This window comes from Alternaria ethzedia, assembly GCF_023757985.1.
Source record: "Alternaria ethzedia strain BMP 0044 chromosome Unknown scaffold_1, whole genome shotgun sequence".
Taxonomy (NCBI): Eukaryota; Fungi; Ascomycota; class Dothideomycetes; order Pleosporales; family Pleosporaceae; genus Alternaria; species Alternaria ethzedia.
In genome coordinates this window covers 1,268,746-1,286,154 of record NW_026056194.1, presented here as the reverse complement: position 1 = coordinate 1,286,154, position 17,409 = coordinate 1,268,746, and the positions used below count along the sequence as shown (strand labels likewise).

Sequence of the window (17,409 nt, the reverse complement as noted above, 5' to 3'; positions counted from 1 at the left end):
CTGAGGTGGGAGACTGATATGGCGGTCAAGGTGAGAGAGATTACATCTTCTAGTGATAATCGAACAGCAATTACAGGACCATGCGCATCCCGATGGGCTCAAGAGCTTAACAATCCATTTCAAAAAAAAAACCTTACACTCTCCAGAGAGCACAAAGAACCTACAGCACTAAGCACTCGCAGCAACTATCCCACCGCGTGTGATGTGAGGTCTTGCAGCGATCTTGTCCTCCAAGTCTAGCAACGAGAACCTAGGCCTGCGATAAGTGTAGCCCACGAAAGCACCTTTCTTCCTGATCTCCAGAACAGTTTGGCTGACATCTGGATCTCGAAGAAGCTTGTCGCGCGGTCGTTTCTTTTCTCGTTTGCGTCTCTTCATGTCCCGCAATGACTTAGCGAACCCTTCTTGAGCGGGCGTAGCTGCACCATCATGCTGGGTAGTCGGCGGGACCGGGGACATGACATCATCCTCACCATCTTGAACTTCTACCGCAGGGTCTGCCAGCCCCCCGAGAGCTTCGTAGCTTGAAGAGTCGAGATGGTCAGACGCGCTCATGATCTCGGCCTCGTCGTCGAAGTATTTGGTGATTGGCTGACCGCCGTGAACGCGTGGTACGAATGGTGGACGAGTCAGATGCAGTTGTGACCACTGAATGTTGCGGAAGAAGGGGTGCGACTTGATGTCTTCGGCATCGTTGGGGTAAACGATGTGACCAGTGGTGTTGACGTTACGATTGCGGCGCGCACCAGCAGCTTTGTCGCGGAGGACCCAGTCGTTCTCACGGTATCGCTTAGCTGAGAGACGATCTTGTCTGTCCTCGAGCAGTCGCATCATGAGGTCGATTGCGTTGCGTGAAACTGGCATGAGTGGGACGCGGTCGATGTTGGGACGGGCATAACGTTGGTCAGATGGGAATCGCAGCCACCTCCTATGATCCTGCGCGAGTTAGCACCAGAACGCAGCGTATCATAGCCAAACCTACGAGTATGCGCATCTTCGTAGCTTGGCGGTTATCGCAGAAGAAGGGCGTGCAGCCGTAAAGGCACTACGAAATCGTCAGTGTAAACAAGCATAACATCTCATGCCCACATACCTCGTATAATATAATACCAATGCTCCACCAGTCACAGCGACCGTCGTAGCTTTCGCCTCGTATGACCTCTGGTGCCATATATTGGCTCGTACCAACGACACTCTTGGCGAATTCACGCCTCTGCTCTCGATTTAACCAGTCGATGATGGGTCCATGCGTTGAGGCTTGTCTGGTATGGTAACGACCGCGGGCCGCTGCGCTTCCATTGACGAGATTCATGGTCTTGTGAGCGTCTGATCGATCCTTGTCTTCCTCAACGTCTTGTGCGTCGCCTTTGACATGTAGATCCAAGTCGCGGAGTAGACCGTATCGTTGCTCGTTGTAGTAAGTCTGGTTGTGAGCCCAATGTCCATCAAAGGCGAGGCCAAAGTCGGAGATCTTGAGATGGCCAGACGATGTGATCAAGAAGTTGTCGGGCTTGACATCGCGATGGATCCAGTTCATCTTGTGTGCCTCCTCGATGCACAGTATCATCTCTGCGAGATACCACTTCGCGACGTTTTCATCGAGGATGTCTTCGCGAAGAAGGAGGCCCAGGAAGTCGCCGCCCATCATGTATTCCATGACGAGATAGAGATTGTTGTTGTCCTGGAAAGCAGAAATGAGGGGAACCACCCATCGCGAATTCTCCGACGCGACTAGAAAGTCTCGCTCCGCTCGCAAATGTCCCTCTTGGCTATTGCGAAGCATATCCGACTTCCTGATGACCTTCATGGCGAAGACTTGCTTTTGTCTGCGGATGGACGGAGAAGGCCTATCAGTTTTTGGCGTCAATGAGCCATCGAGATATCCCATACTGCAGCTGCTTCCGCGTAGACTGCCGCAATTGTCACTCTTCTCGCGAACGAGACGCACAACACCGAAGCTGCCTTTCCCGAGGACTCTTACGATGTCGTAATTAGAAATGTGCACGCCTTTCATCGTCTGGCGGGCTAGGGTATTCGACTTCATGACACGGGTTTGACGCAGATGATGTGTCTCTGCAAGATACTATTCTCGCCTTTTGGAGTGACGTTGCTCGTTCGGTATGGCCATGGTGAATACCTTCCGCTCCATTTGGCGGCGACGCATAGATCGTGGTGTAATCTTGGTACCGAGAAGCTGATTGAAGTGTGACTCGAAGAAGATCTTCGCCGCTGCTGCATTCTCGATAGTCGCAACGGAAGGCTCACACAGTCGCGGAGCGTCTTGACGTGGAAAGACAAGGAATCTTGGAGGCAAACGTTCTGGGGTCGCCTCACAATAGAGTGCAGGTTGATTGTCGGTTACATGACGACCGTTCTGACTTCGATAGGTAGTTTCAGCAGACAGCGGCGCGCCTGATGAGACCAACGATGTCGGTGCAGTGGACTGGCTCAGCGGTGCGACGCTGCTGGAGGGGCTTAGGACACTTGATGGAAGCGAAGGAACCTCTGACATGGCGCTTTTGGGCGAGGTGGTAGTTCGCTGATCATCGCTTGGATGCTTGAAATGGTCTGTTCGAACCATTGGCCGAGAGCTCATTTTGGGTCGACGTACCACCGTATCGTTGTTCATTAGGGCGTTGGAAATCTTGGCGGTGAGTTGCTGGGAGAGACTTGGTGTGGACCAGCTTGTTGTCATGGGTGTAGGAGGCGGAGTGCGGGTTCTTGGTATAGGTTCTGATTCGCCATCGAAGACGGCAGCGTTTGTGAGTTGGAGTAACGATGAAGAGCCCGGATCTAGGGAGAGAGCTGGTAGAGTCATAGGTACATCGGGAACGACAGGGCACTGTAGAGGAGAGTTGGAGTAGGAATTGATGTTATCGACACGTGGTAGGTCTGCTGGTTTGTTGACCGTTGACCCAGTGCTACCAAAGGTAGCCTCGCCGGAGCTTGGAGCGGAACCTGTTGGTACTATCAGTAGAAGCTAAGAGGTACCAGGCAGTAATGGGTAACAACTCTTGCCATTGCGGAAGATTGAGAAGATCCTGATGCTCCCACGACGAAGTGTAGTAAAGGTACGGCTAGCAGGGGTGCTGTTGCGCCCCTGTAGATTCTTCGTGGAGCCGCTGGAGTAGCCTTCTGCTGATCGCTCGATGACGCGGACCTTGCCTTTATCACGAGATAGTTGTATCGCGTTATGGGCTTCCTTTCTCTTCCGCGCTGGGACGAGCGACAACATGTCAGTAGCTCGGGTGTCGGGTGTTGACCGAAGTTAAGTTCGGACTGAGTAATAATGTTCGATGAACGCCGCGGTCATCGAAGAATATCGATGCAGGACGGTTGGTGGCAAGCGAGCCAGAAAGGACCTGTAAGGTGGATACTGTTTACACCTGCGATGTTGGAAGGCATGACTTGAGTGACGAGGCAAGAAGCCCCATCGCAGGAAGGTGGCCAGGGTCTCTCAGTGCTCGAGGAAGGCGCTCATGGCATCACACCTGGCAGCATCAACAGCGGTCGTACCTAACGCAACCGCTATCCCGGACGCCAGAATCAACGAACCCGTGCACCCTGCGTCCAACACGATCGACAATCTCATGGCGCTTGGCTAAAGCGATGCTTGTTCGCTGCTAACTCCAGTGCGCAAAGATGTTCGTTTGACTCAAGCAAGGGGAGTACGAATGCGGTACCTCGCGCCGTACAGACAGGCACTAGCAGCGAACCGCAGGAAAGATGGCACTGCGCGGATGGTGTGCTGGTGCGCTCGGCACGACGCGGGCCCAGAAGAGATGCCTTTTCAAGCAATTGGTTATTGCGAATGGAGGCTTCGTTCGTCCCGGCGCAGTGGACACTTCCAAGCGACCAGGGGCGGCGAAACAAGCTCCCAATCAGCGTCGTCGACACTCGGCCTTCCCCAGCTGTCGCACTGCAGCCCTCATGCAGCGATATGAGGATAGAAACATGCGCATGTTGACGGCTGGGGATTATATTGCGGCGAGGGCGTTGATCGCCGTTCGTTGGGGGCCAGTGGCGGCTAGCTGACTGTGCGCGCGATTGTCTGCGTCTTTCAGCATTCTTCTCCCACGAACACAGACGTCGCCTACGCGGTGTAGCTGCGGCGTTTCAAGATTCTGCATCACGCCTTGGTCACACTATCACGGCCGAGTCGCGCGGATGAGGGCATTTTTCAGATCCGGAAACCTTCCTCGCTGTCTGCTGGTGGGCATGTGGACTCTGGAGTAGTTGGGCGCTTAGAGGTGTCTGGCCGGACTGCCGAGACTCTGCAAAGTCATCACACGCCTCTGCAAATCAGAGGCGCCATGCGCATGGCCACCTCGGACGCTATTCGCTCCGCCGACAGAGGCTTTCCCTCCCGCCCGACAAGACCTGCATACGCGAAGCTCAGTGGTCGCTGGCCCCTGTAGATTCAATATGCTAGCGACGTGCCTATTCGCTGCCTACTCAATGCTTCGAGGGCTGACATGCAAAGGCTGGCCATGCTGGCGGGCCCGTTTTGCTCTGTTCATTCGCCTGAAGCGTCTCTTTGGCGAGCAATGCCATGGTTGCACGAGGCCCTCGAGGCCAAGTCCCATAATCCATAAGTGCTGATGCCCCCCGCCACCGCACGCTGCCCGTTCTGCGTCGACTACCATCAAATCGTGTACCCCAAAGCTGACGGGTCACTGAATCAATAAAAACAAGGACTTCCGCTTCGCAACAGTCTTTGCTTTCCACATCGCACCGCCAAAATGTTTCGTTTTACCGAGCTCGTTTTTATCGCCGCTACCTGGTCACTCGCTACTGCACATACCGTTATCGTCTACCCAGGATGGAGAGGAAACAACATCCACACCAACGGAACCAAGTCTGACACAGACCCATCGATCCCTGATGGCTCGATTGGGATCAACTACCACGAAGACACCGGCACATATGGATTTCCATACGGCATGCAATGGATGTACCCATGTACGTTTTCCCGATTGGGTATTCCGCGCAGGAGAAGATAACTAACATGAACTTCTAGGTGGTGGCATGCCAATGTCGCAAAATCGCACAAAGTGGCCGGTCAACGGCGGCGCCGTCGCAATCCAACCTGGATGGTTCCCAGGCCACTCGCTCGCCATGTTCTACGTCAACATGGGTTACGGCAACGAACCGCTGAACTACTCGCACACGATGGTCCCAGTCTTCCAGATTACAGGGCCTACAAACCAAGAATACCCCGGTTCCTTCTGCCTACCGCAAGTCCCATTACCTGCCAACTACACACCCCAGGTTGGAGACAACGCGACTATCCAGATTATTGAGCTTGCGCAACACGGCGCTGCTCTTTACAACGTGAGTGCAAGCGTCTGACCATGGCAGCCGTATAGATGCTAATAGATTCAATAGTGTGCCGACATCACTTTCGCCGAACCAGAGGATGTTCCCGAAGTCAACAGCTCAAACTGCGTTAACACAACAAACGTCGATGACCACATTGGCTTCCAAATCGTATACTCGACAACATCATCGCCAGCGCCACACAACATGGTCGTTAACACCTATGCATCGATCATAGTGCCGGCAATGCTTGCAGCAGCGTCGTGGGTCACATGGGTCGCCTAGTGTACGAACCTGACTTTTATCTGCGAATATAGTCTTTTTATGGGCAAGGAGTTTTGGCGCGAAAGATATCCGGTCTCTTTTGAAGCGACGATCTCGATTTGGAGCGTACGCGGTGGTTTGATCTGGGTGGTTGGTGGACCAGCTGTTCAGCAGCTATGACGGTCTTTCTTAGGTGCACATAACACGTTACTGTGCGGTATGATGTACAGAAGCTACACATGCAATACCATTCATAATCCCAACACTTGCGTTTCCACTAGTCGCTCACTTGTAAGCTATATGCTGTCATGCTTATACCGACTGCAACAAAAAATAGCTGGTGTATCCAAGCCGTCGGCAGGACGCCTGATCCGCATGTGCAATCCCGACGCGAGCGGATGGCTTGAACTACCGCTACAGGCCAGATAGCAGACCCCTAATCAAGGGAGGCACGGTTCCCACACGGTCTTTACTATAGTTGTGGTTTGCGGGCCACAGCCATAGCCAAGGTCGCCGCCATTCCGCCATCGGAAATCCCGTTCCGAGCCTCCCTTTCCCCACTAAAACCCAACCAGACCCTGGCCTCTCACGATGATTTTCTACGCGCCCAGGTGGTCCCTTCCCGTCATCGCCTCGCCCTCGATACTTTGGCCACGCCTTACTTACGCGCCCATGCAAGCCGCACCTTAAGTCGACGACGCGACGATCGGTGAACCCTTTTTGTGCAGTGTGCGTCATTGTGGGTTTGAGGTGCGCTTGTGGTGAAGGGAGTATGCGCTTTGGTTTTTGCCAAGACTGATAGCTAAGAGTGGTGTGTGAAGAGGTAGAGAAGAGATGAGTAAGAAAGGAAGAGGCCGCGTTAAGAGGAAGGAGGTGCAGAGTGAGGATGGGTGGACTGTCATTACCCATGGCTTGGCGAGTATTTCGCTTGATGGGAAAGGGAAGAAGGAGGCGGATGCTGGGTCCTTGCCTACGAGGATAGTAGAGGGTTTGACGGCAGAAAAATTATCGGACGATTTCCGCCTGCTTCAAGAGCGGTGGGAAGATACGCTGCTTGCGAAGCAAGTCAAAGAGATTGTGGAGAAGAAAAGCGCTGATGGCAAAGGGGATGTTGAAGAAGCGGTATGCATTGGCATCGGCAGTTTCAGTCGAGACTGGGCGCATCGGTGGAGGAGTCTCTGGCAGCTTGTACTGTTTGTCGATGCAGTCAACCGGCGTATGTTATTGATATTCAACCCTTTGCATCCGCCCAAGATCACTAATCTCCACGCAGTCAAAGACGAAATCAAGGACACCAAGATACAATGTTTCGCCCAAGACCCAGCATTCACAACCCTCGACATCGAATTTCTATCGTACCTCTCCATCACGGTCCTCGACTCCGATCTCCAGGCCCACATCACGTCCAAATCCTTCGTCTACTCGCCATTTGTGGATTGGTATCTTCTCCTACCAACTTTCCTCAAATCGAAAGACCCGGTGTTGTATGTAGGCAACGAGATCCTGGACGACTACAGTGTGTATGCGCAAACGAAGGAGAAGAAAGAGCGATTGGAGGAGTGCAATGAGGTGGGCAAGAAGTGGATAAAAGGCAGGGAAAAGGTGGCGCTAAGAGAGTTTGAGAAGCATGGGAATGCGCTGAATGGGATGGTGGTTTATATGAGGGAGAGTGATGAGGACGCGGAGGGAGAGGAAGATACTGAGGCGAGGCCTAAGAAAGCTCATGATAAAGAGAAGACTCCCACGGAAGACACCTAGAGTATCAGACCGATATACCCACCCTGGAGCGTCTTGATTATAAGCCTTGGTTTCAGTTGGGTTCCGGCAAAAATTCGGAAATCTCAACCAAAGTACACCTCTGGAGCTAGCACATGATTTAAGCTTGCCGATTTCTTCATCCCACTCAACTTATATACCAAAACTCTCAAAAGCTCGACGACAAACGCCTGCTAGAGCTCTACCTCCACACTATCGCGAGATCGCAACTTCCACACTACGCGGCAACGACGCGTCAAGGCTACCTAACCGCTCGCGAACACAAAGCCACGGAATGGCAATGCAGGCGGCTAACCAAAACCTGGTGCGCACGCGGTCAGAGGGTCTATCTTCTTCTTTGAATCAAGGAGATGAAGAGACTATCCCGGCGCCTGTGCCGGAAGACAAGCTAGCCATGTAAGATGTCAACTCACTGCAGTCTGGCATTGCTAACTAAGTAGCTCACAACGCAACGCATCTGTCTCACCTCTCCTACGCTTACCAGCCGAACTCCGACTCCAGATCTGGGAATACTCCATGAGTTGCGCCTATGTAAAACTCAGATATCGCATTCGCTGGAGGCGCGGAGCACATTACAAGCCCCATGGGATCCCGATGAACGATGATGGCACCCCCGCAAAAGATGTTGCTCTCCGCTTACCAGCGACCTCGAGGCAGATTCACGCGGAGACCCGGCTGCTGATCTTCGCCCTCACAACTTTCAAGATTCCTCAATTTTACCAGGCTCGATGGATCTCCGATCACGCGTTGCTACGAAACATTCAATCCCTTTGTATATCCAACGCAGGCTTGTGGCACTTCAGATTGAGATATCGAACCTCCACCCATGGTCGAATCTTTAATCCAGTACCCCATTCTAAGAGTGGTTGTCTCACTGCATCGTTCCCACGTCTGGTACACTTGGAACTCGCTCCCTGCAACGTGGACGACTTCCACGATTTCGACCACCTTGATCCAGAGGACGAGGAAACCCGCACAATGAAAGGAGCCGAGTTTTACCGTAGGCTACTGGAGCAGCGGATACGTGAGCGAGAGGGTAGACCTTCGCTGACTTTTAGTTGGAAATGATCTATGGAGCAGCTGGCGCTTGCGATAGCTGCAAATGATAGCTATGCTTGTGAGCTTCTGTAATCGAGGTCGCTACGTCAATTTTTGACAATATGAGGCTCCGAAGACCGCAATCGGATAAAGTCTGGAAGCAGAGGTTCCGTCATGAGCACATGGTAGCTACAATGTAATGAATGCAGGGTCGAGCAAGAGTCACTACTGGAGCATTTCAATGAAAGAAAAACAGTCACCTCAAGCACCGATAGCGCACAGACAACACAGGCAGGCGAAATAAGCGCCCTCGTACCAGATCAAGTTTTGTGTACCGCTGCTCAGCCTATCCACTCTATCACATAGCTCTATCGACATAACTGCAATCAACCTCTATCGCGCTCCAACGCTTCAACATGAAACATACTCCAGAACCCGATAATTCTGCGTCAATGTCGCAGCAGCAAAACAACAGCAACGTGGCAGTGATCTTACCAAATGGGCTCTTGGACGTATCTCACATGTCTGAACACATCACCGCAATGTCGGTATCTCTCCCGTCTAAGCTTTGCCACATTACTGACGCAAATAGTGCGGCTCGCAATGCGACAACCTCTCGCCTTTTACAACTCCCCGGCGAACTCCGGAACCAGATATGGGAGGTAAGACCTGGATGCACGACATTTGTTTGTGATATACGCTGACATCGCCTCTTCATGCCTACAGTACACATTAAGCTATCCCTATATCGCCCTCCACTTGCGCGTCAACTCCTCGCCCGAATTTCCTGGATCACATGGATGGGCATACACATACGCAGATCCCGAATACCGAGTAAGTTACAGGCCACTCAAATCAGCTCTCCACCTCCCCGAGACCTGTCGCCAGATCTACAACGAAACAGCTACCTTGGCGTACCAACTCAACACCTTTGTGTTGAGCGACGCAAAGGTGAATCCCAAAGCGTATATGTTTCGCACATCCGCACAAATGCTGGCAGTTCGAACAATTCAATTACGCGATTATGAAATGGACCCTTTGATAAATGCCCTCTCAGGCGGCAAAAGGGCTTGGTTCAGTGGGCTCCTTGGCTTGAAGCGACTCGAGATCGTGCGGACATGCTTGCGCGGACCTGCAGAGGAACAGATCTTCGGACTGAACTGGCGATTTCGGACTGAAGCAATCATTGAGGCATACAGCGGGAATTATGATCTCGACATAGTGTGGTTGTTAAGAGGAGGGTGAAATGCTCTGGAGGGCTGTCTCCATCTACACTGACCCTTGAGTACTCGAAGGTTCAATACCTAGTCACTTAATATTGATGTTTTTGAAGCTCGCAAGTCGCTCTTCATAGGTCTCACTAGAAAGTCTTCGGAGATCCGATGCTAAGAATCGATGAGGGATATAAAAGCGAGACTCGCGCTCCACAAACGTTTATGCACTGTTTTCACTGGAAGTATAAAACTCCCACTTCTCCGCTTTGTCTTGGTTCTTACACACTACCTTCCTTCAAAATCTGTCCAAAAAGACGTATTCACCAACTTATGCAAGTGTCTTGTCTTCCTTTATCGCCTATTTCCAAAACGGCCAATATATCGTTACATGTGACTGTGTCACAAAAACCGTAGTGTTCATCGGTCTTTGAGAATCTCTCCTTCCAAGCCTCACGAAATGAAAAGTCTACTCGATACAAAACATGGCGCGTTTTGCCGTAAACTTGATGCTATAAAATATCCAAAGAATTGACGACGACGACTGATGATGGAGATGTTGACGAATGGGAGCAAAAAACGCGACATAAAAAGCCTACTAAAGTACGACATGTCTCCGTCCGCATAGAAAGAGATGTATATAAATATCTGTAGTCTGCCACCTCTGCCTTCCTTCTATCATATCGAACTTGCATGCAATTTTCCAAAACCCGCATGAAGAGGACCCATGTCTAAGTCTTCTGTCTTTCTCAAAAATACCCAAGGAGTACACATGCGCTTGTCGTCTCCCCGCTTCTCTAGCCACGGAATGAGAAACCTCATGTACCGATTTTAAACGTATGCGGCGGTATTCAAAAAGTGCTGAAGCAGCAGAACATGGAAAGATTGTGCTTCCTTGTTCAAAACATGTCGGTTCCTCGCGATGAGTGCACCCTCCGGACGACTCTGGACGCATATAAAGCTGCCTCTCTGCCTTTTTCCTTCTCTCTTCCTACACATTACAGTTCTCTCTTTCTTCTCCAAAAACATACATATGAGGTTTGATGGGTCTTCTCTTCTCCTCGCCCTTTCGCACCTTGAATACCTACAGGATGTTCATGTATTCTATCGTGCTTCCAAAAACACCTGGGGGACATATCATGTCTAAACATGCAAGATACTGAAGCTTTGTGCTTTGAAAGCAGTTCCGCTTTATGTCATGTCGTTCTCCTCTCGACTCTGCTCTTCGAAGAGCTATACTCAAAACAGGGGGGACAGAACTGTCATGTAGAGAGGAAGAGAAGCTGTCTAAAAGAATGGATCCGCAAATCGATGTGCTGCCACTCTCCTCGCCTCAGCTATAAAATCTGCGCTTGTTGCTCTTCCTTCTTCTCTTATCCGCACATTCCAAAGCCATTCTACAAAAATGGCGTTCTGTTCTCAACATGGCTGTGGGCTCGCGGTGTGTTCCAAAAGACATGCAGATGTTTCTGATGTGTTCAAATGGCACAGCGGATGAGGAAATGTCTTCGTGTGAGGAGAGCATATTGGAACTGGTCATGTTCTTACGACAGGGCCAGCTGGGAGCGCATGATACCAAAACGAGTCAGGGATGCTCTCATGTTTTGGTCGAGAGGCGGTCGTTGTTGAGCTTGGAATGAAGTGTGATGATGGTGATCGTCATCGTAATGAGCTTCGATGTGAAACAACTTCCGTAACATCGCATGTTCATTGCATTCAAGACATTGGTAGAGGGAAATGACATTTCCTCGACCAGAAAGAGGAATTCTACTCCCTGCATATCTCACCAGCCAGTGTCCACAAACACAGCATATGCTTCCTCAGTCCCTCAGCCCACCACCTTCCCATCATCGTCTATTTGCCCATACCCTTAAGATAAGCCTCCCACCCGTCCTCCAAAAGTGCCTTATCCTTCCGCATAACCTCCTTCTCATTCCCCTCCATCCAAACCCTCAGCCTCTCGCGAATCGTCTTGTCCTCCGCACCAAGGATGCGCACAGCAAGCAGCGCAGCATTCGTCGAGTTGTTGATACCAACAGTAGCAACAGGCTCGCCGCGCGGCATCTGAGTCATACTGACAAGACTGTCCCAGCCATCCATCACACTCGCCTTGACAGGCAGACCGATGACTGGGAGTGTGGTCCACGACGCACACATGCCGGGAAGATGAGCGGCCCCACCCGCAGCGCCGATGATGACTTTTAGCGACGTCTGAGAAGCGGTCTTGGAGAACTCGCGGAGCCAGTCGGGGGTGCGGTGGGCGCTGGTGATGCGCGTGGTGAAGGGGATTTGTAGTTTAGTCAGGATCTCGAGACCGGCGCGGAGGACGGGGAGATCGGAGTCTGAGCCCATGATCACGGCGACGAGAGGCTCATCTTTGGAGCTCTGTGAGCTGCGTGATTCGACGGTCTTGCCCTTTTGGGCGTCGACAAAGTCGACGAGGGGCTGGATCTCACGTTCGGCGGCTGCGAGGGTGGGGGCTGTGATGGTGATGTGGCCCATCTTGCGGCCGGGACGCGCATCACCTTTACCGTAGAGGTGGATTGATGCGTTTGGTGACTCAAGAGCCCTCTTCGCGACTTGGACGTGGGAGTCTGGCGTCTTGCCGCCAAGGATGTTCAGCATAATGGAGGGTTCGCGGAGGCGGAGGCTAGACTGGGAGATGGGTAGGTCGAGGATAGCCCTGAGATGCGCATCGTATTGTGAGATGGGGCAGGCTTCGATGGTGTAATGTCCCGAGTTATGCGGACGAGGCGCGATCTCGTTGATGAGTAAGCTGTCGTCCTTGAGCAGGAACATCTCAACACCGAAGACACCCTTGCCTTCGAAAGCGCCGATAGCTTTCTTTGCGAGTTCCTGGGCTCGTTGTGTGGTCTCCTCTGCTACGTTCCTGGGCGGCGCGTATGTGAGCTTGCAGATACTGTCCTCGTGGACAGTCTCAACAGTGGGGAATGTGAGTACGCCGTCCTTTGTCTTGACAACCATGACTGCGAGCTCCATCCTGAAGTCCGCCCAGCGCTCTGCATACAGCGGCCTCTTTCCCAAAGCCTCGAATGCTGCATCAACATCCGCCTCTGTCTTCACCACAAAGTTGCCCTTGCCGTCATACGCCTCTGTCTTGCTCTTGAGCATGAACGGGTAGCCATATGACGAACCTACTTCCTTCAACCCCGCAACACCCTTCCCTTCGAGATCGATGCTATCTGCGACATCCACTCCATGCTCTTTCAGGTACTGCTTTTGGGCGTATTTGTCTTTGATGGTCCGGAGTGTTTTCCAGCTGGGTTCAACAACGACCTGCCCCGCTACCTCTTCGAGCATATGGGTATCGACATGTTCGATCTCGACAGTGACGACATCGGATGATTCTGCGAGTTTCTTTACAGCCGCTGCATCCTTGAAAGATCCCTCGATATGGCCGTCGTGCGCTGATATCTGCTTTGCTGGTGATGCCCCGACATCCAGGACATTGACTTGAACGTTCAATCGGTTGGCAGCCTCGATTAGCATACGGCCCAGTTGGCCGCCGCCTAGCACTCCTACTTTTCGACTGTCGACCATTTTGCCAGAGTTGTTGTCAATGTCAAGTCATTCAAGTGATGCAGTGACTAGTCGGGGTATTACGTCGGGTGGTTTAGATTGGCTAGCGCTGGTTGGCTGAATGTGGGGGAGCCGCAGAAAATTTAGCACGCGAAAAACTTCGTCGTTCAACATCGCTATACAGTATTACCTATTGCGGGCAAATTATCCTGCATGTGAGATTCACGGATGCTCATACCGACAGTTGAATAGTGACGACATGCATGTTCATAGAAGATGGTTGTTCATGATTTAACCATGAGCTCGGGAGAGCCCATGTGTATGCTTTCATTTCATGTTGAGCATTGAGTATCTTTTTGCAGGCTTTCGAAGAGCCTTTGCCAGTCATGAAGCGCGCCTCGTAAGAATTCCCATGACCATGACCACGCCAACCCAGAGAAACCAAGAGTGCTGTAAGCACACGCTTAAACCTTGAAACCACGCGACCTTCTGCGTCCACGGGCACGCTCGAACTTGCGGCCCTTGCTCTCGACGTAAGGCTTCTTGTGGGAGTGGGGACCGAAGCCGAAATGCTTGAAGGCCTCACGGGCGTTCTTGGGTCCACGGAGGAGGAGGGTGTTGGATCCAGTGGGGAAGCGGGTAGCGACCTCGTCGATGGTGAGGCACTCACCACCGGCCTTCTCGATGCGGGCGCGGGCAGAGGCGGTGAAGCGGAGAGCCGCAACAGAGAGCTTGGGGACCTCGAGCATGCGGTTGTCGTCAGTGACGGTGCCGATCTGACGGTATGTTAGCCATTTATTTTCGCTGTAGTATCGCTTTACGTACAACGACGACGGTCTTGCCGGCGTGCTCCTTGGCGGAGTGCTTGTTGGCGGCGTTCGCGACGATCTTGGAAACGGAGACCGGCTGTGCTGTGTTAGCAACGTTGTTCTCCTGTGCTTGCGATCGGTCGTCTTACGGGGCGGTTGGTCTTCGACATCATGAGGCGTCGCAGAACGGTCTTGTTGAAGTTGGCATCGGTACGGCCTGTCCGCTGTTAGCACAAACAATGTGCGCATTTGTCCGGTGAAGTACTTACGAGCCAGGAACTTGTAAAGGCGCACCAACAGCCTGACGTAGGGGTTGGTGGACTTAGGGACCTCTGTATACTCGTCAATCTCTCTCCTTCGAAGGCTTCATGTTGCGTCTAAAAGACAGCTGTCGCCAGCGCATTGCTGCGCCGACTCGACGGGGGATCACATACTGCGGTGCCCGTCTCGAACATGGTGGCGGTCGAGGTCGATTCCCATCTTGACTGATTTTGAGCGTGTTGTGCTGTGGGTTAGTAACGACTGAGGGAGGAAGCTGAAGTTCGCGATTCGAATTTGGCAGGAAAGGGCAGCTTGGCGTGGTGTGGCCCGTGCGAAGCGAGAACTCCAGAACTCGGCAGGAGCGACCGCGCATGCATCACGGCGCAACTACAGAGAACTTCACAATCGATAATTGTTATCCACATCTATCAGTAAATCTACATTTAATCTCAATCTAGTATTCATATCTGCTTCATTGTTGTTTGCTCATGTTATCCGTCTTCAAATACATCACGAGTATTGTAGAAGAAATGCATCGGATGCTCCACGGCATTACCAATTATATAGCTACAAGTATATACTTTCGCTCGCAATTCTGTGAATGCCTGCAAGATCTATGTGCCAAAAACGTGTTACTTAATCATTTCCTGTCATTGCTCCCTGACATGCGATTGACACCAGTCGCGTACCGAACCACAAAAAGCATCAAAGAAGGCTCCGTCGGCATGAAAGCTCCTGCTCGTCTATGCGTATAAACACCGGTCACCGTACACTCCAAGCCCGCTCCAAGCTACAGATAAAACGACAAGGGGGAAGGGAAATCGAGGTAGACCAGCGTACTGCAAGTAGGCCTACTCCCAGCTAGAAAATGGCCAAGACCGATCTTAGAAGGAACCAGTTCTTCATACAGCCTTGTCGCCAATGAGCTTGCCGATGCCGTTGTAGACCTGGTTGGTCGAGTCGGGGGCATAGCGGGGTCCGAGAGAGCCAAGGACGAGGAACATGCCAATGATGACCGCGGCGAAGACCATCAACTTGCGAAGGACGGGGCGGGTGTGGCCAAACTCTTGCCACTTCATGCTGCCCTGACCGAGGTACTCCTTCAGCTTCTCTCCGCCGAGCTTGTAGTAGACGAGACCGCCAAGCGCGATGGCGTAACCGAAAGCCTGGAGGGGAGAGACGGGGTCCTTGAAAAGGAACATGGACGCAAAGACGAGAAGGATGTCCTTGAGTACGCCGGAGAGGGTAAGGACGAGCGAGGAGGTCTTGCCAATCTGAAGATGTGTTAGTGAATGTTTGTGGGGTGTGTAGAAGGAACGTACCAGGAAAACGACGGAGACGTTGAGCAAGAAAGCGACGGATGCGTTGGCCAGCAGAGTGGTCAGACCAACGCGGTCGATGTCAGCCATAGACATCTTGGGGAGCTCAGTGAACATGAGAATGACACCGTTGATGAAGGCGCAAGCAGGGGCGTAGTAGTAGAGGGAGACGAGCGGGTCCATCTTGAAGTCGGCACCGCTGAGAAGGCGCTGAACCATGACCAGACGGACAGCCTCGAAGACGATACCAGCAGCCTGGAAGAGGAAACCGACCATGACGAACTTGATCTCTCCCAACGAGGCAATGACTACACCGATGACGATGAAGGAGACGTTTCCGAGAGTCTTAAGGTTGACAGGCGCAACTCCGAGACTCCAGGTGGTGATGAGGACAGCGACGGGCATAGTAGCCTGCTGAGGTCAGTAGCTGCTACAGGTCCAAATTCGTGGAGAACATACCTTCAGCATCTGGATGAAGGCCACACTCAGGTACAGATATGCCTGGTTACCGCAGATCAAGCTCATACTGAAGAAGATACCGATGGGGACGATGGCTCGCAGGTATACGCGTCCGGTCATGGGCACCTTTTTCCGGGAGTCGAGGACGGTGGTGAAGCGGGCGAGGATCTGGGTCATGACGGTCGCGAAAACCAAATGCCATGTTGTGAGGAAGATGGGGTAGTCTGCCGGTGTGTTAGAATGCGGAGGTGCGGCGGAGCAGAGTGAACGTACGGAACTTGGCTGTGTCTAAGATGTACTTGTTGAAGACAATTGTGCTGGAACTGAGCGAGATCCATGTTGCAATGTATACTGCAGGATGGAAAGATGGCGCCTCGGGGGCTGGCTTCTGCGCATCTGGGTTGACGGTCGGCAGCACAGGCAGGGCTGTGTCGCGCGAGGCCTCGACCGAGGATCTCATCTTCTCGTCGGACATATTTGCGGGTGGTGGCTAACGAGGGACGGTAAAGGTGTTGAGTGAAGGTCAAAGGAGGTGGTTGCGGCGCTGGGAATGCAAGTTGCAAGGTTGCAGTAGCAGTGGGCTAGCGCTGCTGACTGATGGCGGGTGTTGCGCGTCAAGGGACAAGCGTGGCACAAGCAACACGAAGCAGCTGTAACAGCGCTGGAGCAATGAGGAGATAAAGAGCGACGAGAAGTGTTGAGAGCACTTGTACAGTAAATGTGACGGTACTAATACCTCGACTGCGCTAGGGAAGGGGAGGGGCGGAGCGGGAATCAGCCAGACGACTTCTAGAGCCGGTGCACAGGGGGGGTTCTGGTTTAGGCGTGCTATCACTGGGCAACGGCCGACTATGTACTAGAGCTGATATGAGGCCAGATGAAGATTTGCCAGGAGCCGCGCGGGATTTTGCAAGTGCTCGATGAGGTGAAACTGATCGCCCGTGGAGCCCTGAGTGGACGCGCAATCGACCACAGCGGCGAGCGCTCCCATCAATGGCGCCGAAATTTTGAGCCGCCTCTTGCACTTGCTTGTGTAGGTGTGTACGCGTACTGGCACCCTGCAGAGAGGCGCCGAAGACACCGGTCCCACATATATGTAGAAAAGTGACAGCTTCATGCACATCGCGCACTCTCGCTGCTGCCACGCGCAGCGGTTTACATTGCAGGAGCTGTGCCGCGTCGCTGGAGCGCAGGGTGAGGCGCACCGTTAGGGGTATGCAGAGTACTTCGCACACAGGCGTCGTTGCACCGTGGCACTAGCACGACACCAAGTCGATGCGTCGTTGATCTGAGGCTGTAGTCCCCCAGAGATAGAGTCGGTCAAGCTTCACCATGTGCTGCAGCCCGCCAGATTGAGGCTCCACCCGCGGGAACGTGCAGAGGCCATGGTGACACACGCAACTCGAGGCCACG

General features: G+C 52.6%; 5 protein-coding genes across 5 annotated transcripts; 1 reads left to right on the top strand and 4 right to left on the bottom strand.

The window, feature by feature from the left end:
- Positions 1 to 168: 168 nt before the first annotated feature.
- J4E87_000404 (uncharacterized protein) lies at positions 169 to 2,044 on the bottom strand (the record flags this gene model as incomplete). The annotated part of the gene is made up of 3 exons (XM_049372062.1): positions 169 to 936; positions 983 to 1,045; positions 1,094 to 2,044. 3 exons carry the CDS (start codon positions 2,042 to 2,044, stop codon positions 169 to 171), a joined length of 1,782 nt encoding a protein of 593 aa, XP_049238196.1.
- Positions 2,045 to 4,742: 2,698 nt separating this feature from the next.
- Positions 4,743 to 5,604, top strand: J4E87_000403 (uncharacterized protein; the record flags this gene model as incomplete). The annotated part of the gene is made up of 3 exons (XM_049372061.1): positions 4,743 to 4,962; positions 5,021 to 5,334; positions 5,389 to 5,604. The coding sequence occupies 3 exons, from the start codon at positions 4,743 to 4,745 to the stop codon at positions 5,602 to 5,604; spliced, it is 750 nt and encodes a 249-aa protein (XP_049238195.1).
- A 5,858-nt stretch (positions 5,605 to 11,462) lies between these two features.
- J4E87_000402 (uncharacterized protein) lies at positions 11,463 to 13,169 on the bottom strand (the record flags this gene model as incomplete). Its single annotated transcript, XM_049372060.1, has 1 exon — positions 11,463 to 13,169. The coding sequence occupies one exon, from the start codon at positions 13,167 to 13,169 to the stop codon at positions 11,463 to 11,465; it is 1,707 nt and encodes a 568-aa protein (XP_049238194.1).
- Positions 13,170 to 13,612: 443 nt separating this feature from the next.
- Positions 13,613 to 14,412, bottom strand: J4E87_000401 (uncharacterized protein; the record flags this gene model as incomplete). Its single annotated transcript, XM_049372059.1, has 5 exons — positions 13,613 to 13,924; positions 13,974 to 14,054; positions 14,107 to 14,174; positions 14,227 to 14,287; positions 14,392 to 14,412. The coding sequence occupies 5 exons, from the start codon at positions 14,410 to 14,412 to the stop codon at positions 13,613 to 13,615; spliced, it is 543 nt and encodes a 180-aa protein (XP_049238193.1).
- Positions 14,413 to 15,120: 708 nt separating this feature from the next.
- J4E87_000400 (uncharacterized protein) lies at positions 15,121 to 16,471 on the bottom strand (the record flags this gene model as incomplete). The annotated part of the gene is made up of 4 exons (XM_049372058.1): positions 15,121 to 15,492; positions 15,541 to 15,948; positions 15,997 to 16,220; positions 16,270 to 16,471. 4 exons carry the CDS (start codon positions 16,469 to 16,471, stop codon positions 15,121 to 15,123), a joined length of 1,206 nt encoding a protein of 401 aa, XP_049238192.1.
- Between the last annotated feature and the right edge of the window lie 938 nt (positions 16,472 to 17,409).